Source organism: Phaethon aethereus (assembly GCF_964289735.1).
Source record: "Phaethon aethereus genome assembly, chromosome: 2".
NCBI classification, from domain to species: Eukaryota; Metazoa; Chordata; class Aves; order Phaethontiformes; family Phaethontidae; genus Phaethon; species Phaethon aethereus.
Genome location: NC_138582.1, coordinates 150,836,169 through 150,845,170, shown reverse-complemented (window position 1 = coordinate 150,845,170; position 9,002 = coordinate 150,836,169). Strand labels below are relative to the sequence as shown.

The window sequence follows — 9,002 nt, the reverse complement described above, 5'->3', positions numbered from 1 at the left end:
GTGCGCCCGGGAGGCGGCCGCAGCCCGGCGCCACCCCTCATCAGCGCGCCTCAGGGCGGCGGCGCGCAGCCCGCCATCTCGCCCCCCTCGGGGCGGCTGCGGCGCGGGGCTCGCCCTCCCCTTCCTCCCTCCCCTCGCTGCGGGCCGCGCCGCGCCGGTGGGCTTGGCTTGGCTTGGCTTGCGGCTGCAGCGCGGGGCTCGGCGTGAGTCACCCAGCCCGCGGCGCGCGGAGCCGAGCGCGCAGGCACACGGAGGAGGCGGCGGGGGCGGGCGGCGAGCGGGCGGGGGCGACAGGCACCGGCTCCCCGCCCGCCCACTCACACATGCTGCCGAGCCGCAGTCAGCTGGAGCGCCGCTTCCTCCCCAGCCGCCGCCGATGACCTCCTCGCCCGCCAGCAGCCGCTGAGGACCCCGCCAGGGCAGGGGATGGTAGATCGGCCGCCCGGAGCCCCGTCCAGCCCAGCCCGCCGCCCAGCAGCCTCGGCCGCCGCCGCCGCCCGCGGGAGCCGCCGCCCGAGAGGAGCCGCAAAATGAACCCCCAGTGCGCCCGCTGTGGCAAAGTGGTCTATCCCACCGAGAAAGTCAACTGCCTGGACAAGGTGCTGGGGCGCGGGCAGGCAGGGACGGCGACTCCCGGTCGTGCCCGCCCTGCGCCTGGCTCCCCTCGGCTCCGGCGGGCCGGGCCGGGCCGGCGGGGGAGCGGGGCGAGCCGGCAGGTGGCAAATGCAGCGTCTCAGGGGCTGCCGCTGCGCCGGCATCCGCGCCGCCGCCGCCGGCGGGCGGCAGCCGCCGTATCACGGCGCTGGCGCAGGGCGGGGGGAGAGCGGGGGCCGCGGCGGGCCGGGGAGCCCCTGCGGTGCCCGCACGGGGAGTGACGGCGCCTCGGGCCGGCGGCGGGTCCCCGCGGTCCCCCCCGGCTCCCTGAGGGATGAAGTTGTGGGCGGCCCTCGCCCGGCTGTAGCTGTGGGTGCCTCCCCTGAGCTTCGGCTGCCCCGTACGCCATGGCCGCCACGGCGGGGACGGTGGCCGGAGCCCCGGGGTGGCGACAGCCCCGTCCCTCGGGGTGTCCCCCCGGCGATGCCGGTTGTCGCCGAGCGCGGTCGCTCCGTAAATTACAGCAATGAGCCTGTGACAGATGCGCCAAATTAACGTCCCCGGAAAGGCAAGGCGGTAGGAGCGACCGGAGGAAAATACCGTATTATGTGCTAAATTTAGTGTCTGTTCAGCGTACCAAAAAGCCAGCCGTCACATTAGTTAGTGATTTTATTTGCGTAGTATTGCATTCTTAGCAAGCGGTGCTGTTGTGGTTTTTTTTTTTTTTTCCCCCTTTAACGAGGCAAAATGTCAAACTTCTGCTTCATTTATCTTCAAAATAATCCTGGCAAGGTCAACGTGCAGAGGTTTGGGCATTCACCTTTGCAGAGAATTTACAGTTCTGAGGGTGTTTCAGAAGCACCTTTGATTTTGCATGAAAGTAATTATTTTGATTTAGTTTACAGAGATCTATAATGCATGGCCAAAATATTGATGTGTAATTGTGTTTTTACATTTACTATACCCAAACACAGCTTTTAAAACATCAGTATAAGTATAATTCTACTTTATGTTTCTTTACAGTATTGGCATAAAGGATGTTTCCACTGTGAAGTTTGCAAAATGGCTCTGAACATGAATAACTACAAAGGATATGAAAAGAAACCTTATTGCAATGCGTAAGTATTGTAAATGTCAAGTCTTGCAGAAATGCACATGAAAAGAAAACCTGGTTGTGGATATTGTCAAATGGGTATTGTCGTGCTGCAAAAACCTAATCTAGAGATGTAGCAATGCAGTCTAGAATAGTTTAGTATCTTTTCAGATGGCGTATTCTACTTGAATTGATAGAAGAGGAAAATATTTGATTATGATGTGTTTAGACAGTGTTTTAATATCAGATCTCAGGATACAGGTCCTTTCCTCCCAGAAAGTGTTGGTATCCGGTGCTGACTCCTGTTAGATTCATTATCGGCCTGCTGGATTACAGTTGTCCATTATGCAGCGCTCTGTTCAGGGTTATGGACCTGGTCAGCATTTTGTGATAAGAAAACAAAGTGCTTCTCGGTTGTGGAGTTTACCAGAGACAACATCCTGTTAGAGATCGTGACAACCTATTTTTAAAACTGTTATGTTCTTCACACTTCTCAGATTACTAAGCTAGATATCTACAAAATCTGTGCTATTTTGTATATTGTTTCTCTCTTAGATTTTGATAAAGAAAATAGATTCACTTTAGTTGTAAAGTATAATCATGTTGTATTCCCCTTTTAGATTTTGTTGTTGTGTGGATTTGCAGAGTGCTTTGATGTTTGGCTTGCAAATACTGCAGAAGAGCATTTTGACACATGTAGAAAAAAGGTGCTTATTGTTCTTTGTACCATGCTCCTAAGATTTACTCAGTGCATTTCAGTATGTTTTAATCTTTATAAAGAGTTATAATACGCTTTGTTAGAGGAATGTCTCTAAAGAATTGGAAGTCAAATTTGATCTTATATGTTATTAATATATTGTTATTATTTGCACCTTTACCTACTTAAAACATGTTTTAAGAGACAGAATTTTGAAACTATAGACATACTGTAATTTTCTCAGAAATATCCTCCTATACTCATCTTAAAATATTTGTTTCATGTTGAGGTAGACAGTCTATGGCTGGCCATCACAGAATAGTTCAGCAGCATATGCTCATTCCTTCCAGGCTAAAATTGAAGCCAGCCAGTGCCTATCTGTCTAAAATACGAGTTTTGTTATAAAAACTGCTGTGCTGCCAAAACTTGAAACACCTGTTCCAATGTGCACAGTTGTACTTAGATTGCTTTAGGAACATGTGGAGTTACGCTTATACGTTTCTAGCTTTCCGTGAAGCGCTCTGCAGTGTATGGGTGTGACGTTAGACCTCTTGTAATCAAGTGTGGTTGGTTGCCGGTCTTACATGCTGTAGAGAAGGCTCCGTAGGAAGGGGATTCATGCTTCAACAGGTGGCACGCTACAAGTCGAGACTAACCTAAAGATTACTGTCCCTAGATGGGGCTCTGCTTTTGGTACTGTTTAAGTTGAAGTATAAGTACAGGCCTTACATCCTTTACGGTGATTAAAACTCTGATAGTACTTTGATGCCTTTTACCTAAATTTTTTGTGGTTAAATTTCAGTGATGGTACTTGGGTTGCTTGGTCTTTCCCAGGTGATCAGATACTTACTTGCACTTAATAACGCTGTTCGTTACACGGTCTCCTCCATGCTATACATTGATATTTCCTCCCTATACATATTTCACTCCTGGTGTAGGAGGGATTTTCATCTATGTGGTTAAGCTACATGGTGTGTCCTTCTGTTTACATATGGGGAGGAATAAGGATGATGGATATGTTATGGTATGTTACAGTTCATGTGCTAGTCTTCCTAGTAGTTGCTTTAATGAGCTTTGTCATAGTGATCCTTGAAAAAATAATCTCTATCTTTGAAATGTCCCTCAAACCTGATGTATGAAATGGGAAGAAACAATGTAAAACCATGAAAGAATGTGTTTCCTCTAGTAAAGAAGAAAGAAAATTTCATATTTGTTATCAGTGATGTGTATTTTGTTCTTAAGTTTCAGTAAACCTAAGGGTTATTGTTGTTGTGGTGCTTTTTTTTTTTTTTAAAGAGAGATACTTTAAATAAATAATCTAAATACTTTTAAGTGCTACATGGATTCATTAAGGGAAGATCAAGGTGTGTTTTGTGGTTTCAACAAGCTTTAATACTCTTCAAAGGAGGGATAAGATGTTTATGCAAAACTGAGTTTTGAAAATACAGTTGATTTAAATTATCATATTTTGACACAGTACTCTTGCATCTCAAAGGTTACTTATTTGCAAAGCAGATGCCATTATAGTATTTCAAATTATGATGTGTTTTATACAGTGTTCATTTGTAAGAGGCAAATTCGTTTTTATGTTAAACACTGCTTGATCAGAAAATCTGCAAAGAAAAGAATGCAAATTTGCTCATACAAACACCTACAAGCACTTGACAAAGAGCAGTTGCTGTTAGACTGTTTATTGAGGCCATCCATCAATGACAGTGTAATTTGTAGATAAAAGTGAAGAAGTGTGCACTAATTTGAATGGGAGAGCAATGCCATGAAGTTGTTTAATAGGTTTGGAAGCCGTAGTTAGCTTTTTGTAAGGACGAGTCAAAAAGCTTGTATCGCCAATAATTTCTGTTTCTCTTTGTTAGTTCACAGGTTAGATAATGCAGTTGAGTATATCTTGACCTTTGAACTTAAGGAATTCCACTGTTTTGTTTGCATGCTGAAATTAATAATTTTTGCTGCATTACTGGGAAAAAACAAGTTACTTTAACTGTAAAACATACTTGTGTTTCCGTTAATATAAGAAAAAAGATTCTGATTTGTGACTGTTCAAACTATACTTTTGCTGGAGGAAAGTAAAGTCAGATGGATTAACAGGAACTAGAAAATCAAGAAGGAATGAAAGAAAATATGAAGAAAATACGAAGAAAATATGACAGTGTCCATTAGAAAAGAACAGAAATATTTGTAAATGCAGGAGTCCAGATTTTTTAAGGGCAAGTTTTTTGTTGTGCAGTTTGTTACATTTCCAGGTAAATGGTTGTATACGTTCTTTGTGATAAGGGTACACTGATTGCAAAAGTAATGACTGGGCTACTGACATGGTAGAACCGGTACAGGTCAAGAAGCTGAGTTTCCTAGTATTGCGGTTCTGATACTGCTTTCGTAAGTTGTAGATTTATGAAGGATTTTGCAACTGGGTTATAAGGGAAAACTTTGTCTACATGTGCTTCCGTATAATATTGCTTTTAAAAGAATGATCTTTTCAAAGATGAATGTACTGCAGAGTTTCCATGAAGTTCCTTTATCTGCCTCCTTTAAACATCTCAGTTCTCCTACTTGTAGAGAAAAGATTATACAATCTCTCTATTTTTTTTTTATTATTTCCATAATTTGTAAGCTGTTTGGATCATGATAGTTTTTCTCTGCTTGTTTGCATGGTGTCTAGAATATCGCGCTTTGATCTCAGCTGGGACCTCCAAGTAGCACAGTACTCTCATGACTCAGGGTATTGTGTTTCTCACTTGCATTCATGTTTCATCTGAAAGGCCTCATACACAACATTCTGAAGCTTGTAGATGCCTATCACGTGGACACTGCTAGGTTTGCATTAGAACTTTAATCTTGCCTTTTACTTGCTATGTGACTTCAGATATGCCTCATTGCCAGAGTGCTGCCTGATTTGTGAAATGATGTTGATGAGACTAAGGGCTCAGACTTGTAGTCCAGTTTTGCAGTTCAGCCAGGTGCTATGCATTGCCTGACGCAGGTGAATGAGCCATATTTTGTCTTTTTGAATGTGTATATGGATAGTAAAAGAAGGCATGGGTAATCTGATGATTTGTTAAATCAATGTGGCTTTAATGCAAATCTGAATCCCTATTCCACTTTATTATCTGCAGATAGAGATTATCAAATACTTGTTTAATACAGATGGAAATCATAAGAAAAGTTGCTATTGTTATTATTATTATTTGCAAACTCGGAGATGATTCTTCTCAGCTGCAAATAACCAACATGATGCAAGGAAATGAGTGGCATTTTGGCAACTCACCATCTGTGTACTAGTTCTCAAGCTTGTTAAGTGATTGAATCATGTAGGATGATTATATGGTAACTTATTCTTACGAATATTCATATAAATACTTTTTTTGACAGATTCACTAGACCAAAACACTTGACTGCTTTTTATGCAAAATGTAGAAGCTGAAATGCTTATTTTTGGAATGTTCTCTCTGTGTTAGCTATACCTGCTGATGCAAACAGACTTCCTGCATGTGTGAACACATCTGACAGAGATGTATTTTTTAATTTCTGCAAAAAAAAAGCTTAAGTTTCTGCAGACCTATATACCCTCTTGCCAAAGGCAAACCGCCTCACTATTGGAATAAATCCTTCTGAAATATTTAGTATCTAAAATTTTGCTAATAGCCTGCACACAGGGTAGCTTCATTCAAGTTTTTATTTATGACAGTCACCATATGGAATGATTACATAACTTTGAAATTTATATCTGCTGTCATCAGTCTTAGCATGGATTATTGACATGAAGAAAAACTCATCATCACTTTATTTTTTCTAGATTTAATTTCTTTTTAACTCAGGCCAGTAGGAAATAGATATGTAAATACATTTGAAACATTGTGATGTTGTTAGAAGAATTGTACTACAATCTATAAGTGCAGTTAAGTGCAGTGAAACTTTACATTTTAAGATACTATAAGGGAGGGATGAAAAATGTCAAGGTTATTTCATACCAGCTTGGAAATGGTAAGAATGTGGTACAACTTTCTGGACAGTTATATGGGCTGGAAAATGGAAGCAGTTGCTTCTAATCAGTGGATGAATGTGGCTATTAAATGGAATCCATTGTCCTGAAAGGTGAACTTATGAATAGAAGTTTGGTTTTAGCTGTGAAACATGAGTGGGTTTTCTTTTTACCAGTCAGAAAAATTCAAGAGGGTGACTAGGAGTGTGATGATATTATTTTTACTAAATATAGTTAGCATTATCTTATTTTTCAGTATTGATTTCGGCAGGTGATTATTTCTCCATTTAAATATGGCAGGAAGAAAGAAAATGAATAGGTAAAGAGCAAGAATAATCCTTCTGAAATATGATGGAGCCACTTCTAAGAGTTATAGTAAAGAGAGCACACAGGGTAAACAGATTTTTGTTTTCTAATTCTCCATCTTCAACTGTTACTGAACAACAACTTATTTAGTGTAAAAGGATAACACTGGGTCCTTACAGCCAGTTATGTCCGTGCCTGTCCTCCCCCCTCCCACCCCTTGGGCTTTTTTGACTGTTTCTGATCATTAAATTTGACCAAAAATAAGCTGTTATATAGGTCAACCCAAAATGGTCATTCTTGTAAAAAGAAACAACCCAGGAACTCCCATGAAAACCTTGGCAGAAAGGTAAGAGATACAGGCAAGGACTTACACTTTATCACTTTATTAACTTCATGTATTGATGACTTTCCTCTTAGGATGTAGTATAAAATGAGTAATGTGAATAACAGAACCACTAGAAAAACGGCTGGTAAGGGTCTCCAGTCAGAGCCAAATACACCTATGTCATTTAAGTCTATTATTTCTTGTTCAGCATCCTGTAAATGTGGACTCCAGTATTTCAAAACTGTTACCATGTCTCCCCTCAGCCATCTTTTCTTTAAACAAAAGAACTCTTAACTCTTTCCTTGTAGATCGTATTTTCTGGTAATTCTTGTTTCACTACCTTCAATTATCTCTCATATATATATATAAAAAATATATATATAATATATATAATATATATAAAATACATAATATATATTATATATATATAATATATATATAATATAAATACATATATAAATTTGGGTGGTCAGGCATTGGAACAGGCTGCCCAGGGAGGTGGTGGAGTCGCCATCCCTGGAAGTGTTCAAAAAACGTGTGGATGTGGCGCTTCAGGACATGGTTTAGGGGACATGGTGGTTCTGGATTAATGGTTGGACTTGATGATCTTAAAGGTCCTTTCCAACCTAGTGATTCTGTGATTCTGTGATTCTGTGAAAAAAATATTTTCTTTGAATTGCAGCGCCCAGTGGAGCATTACCAGAGCTGGTAGAATAGCAAGTGTGCCTATGCAACTCATATATAATTTTTCTCCTAAGTCCCAATATAGTCTTTGCTATTTTTTTTTTTTGTGTTGCAAAACCCAAACTATCATTAAGTCATATTCACATTGTTGTGGGCTACAGTTTTATCTTTCTATACAGAATTGCAACCTCTGCAGTTGTTATTATCCATTATCTGAGCAGTTAATTGTTCTTGGCTAAGCACAGAATCTTCCACTTGGTTCTCATTGAACTAAATCTCCATTTTGCCCCAGGCTGTTTCTCCAATTTGTCAAGTTCATTTTATATTCTAATTTTGTTCTCTAATGTGCTTACAGCCCCCTCCTATCAACCTATCAATCCTCCCACTGGAGGACCTGGAAGCACATTGCAAATTTAATAAATGTAATCTTCATTTCGTCACCCAGGTCACTAGCCGAAGGCCTGGAAGGGCACTGGGCACAGCATGTACCTCGGTGGTCTGATGCAGCCTTCCCTTCTCTAATGAGCAGTGATGAATGAGTGAAGTACTTCATCTTCTCTACTATTCATGGAGTGCTAGATCAAGCATGAAGTTCTGTGTAAGAAAGAAAATAAAATTGTGAAGGAGTGTAACCATTGTGGATATTTATACAAGCTCTACTTAAATATGAAGAACAGCTACATGTACTCTTGTAGAGGAAGCATACACTGCTGCTGTTCGGTGCTGTGGTATCTTACTTGGTTAATTGAGGATTAAGTCCAAACTAGTATTGGTGGTATCTAGTAACGAAAAGGGAAGTAGGACAAGAAGCCGAGCCTATTTGCTAGAACAGTTGAAGGAGCTTCTTAGGCAAAATATATCTGAGTCTCTGAAAGGTGTTTGATGCATGTCTTTAAACTCTTTGAAGAAGGCACATGAGACCATGTTGACAGAGTTGCTGAATACTGCACATGAGGCGGCTAGTGGTTAGTTACAAAGAAATTACTAGGGAATAATCATCACAGATACTCAGATCTTGGGAAGAGTTGGGCTTTGTTTTGATCCCCGTGACTGTGTCTGAGTAACGGGATGCAAAAACATTTCTCAGGTTCCATTTCGACATGTTCAGTTGGCTGTGTCCTGATTCCATGTTTGAACAAGACATATTCAAATGTTTGGACATATGACACCTTGCATGCACATGCTGGTGGGTGTGCGGGGAGAGGGCTCTGTGTGCACCAACAGGTCCCTTTGGTTTGCATTGTTGCAAGCTGTGGAGAGCACCATGGAGTGCTACGGCTTAGCTGCCGCCAGCCCGCTTCCCTGCTGG

The 9,002-nt window shown here is 41.8% G+C and overlaps 1 protein-coding gene across 2 annotated transcripts in view; it reads left to right on the top strand.

The window, feature by feature from the left end:
- Nucleotides 1–446: 446 nt before the first annotated feature.
- Nucleotides 447–9,002, top strand: part of LOC309402900 (LIM zinc-binding domain-containing Nebulette) — a gene marked incomplete at its 3' end in the record, with an annotated part of 280,892 nt that continues 272,336 nt past the window's right edge. For both annotated transcript variants that reach the window (XM_081996866.1, XM_081996865.1), the window contains exons 1-2: nt 447–599; nt 1,618–1,712. In XM_081996866.1, coding sequence (XP_081852992.1) covers nt 531–599; nt 1,618–1,712 — 164 coding nt within the window. In that variant the 5' untranslated portion in view covers nt 447–530. The remainder of the gene's footprint in view (nt 600–1,617; nt 1,713–9,002) is intronic.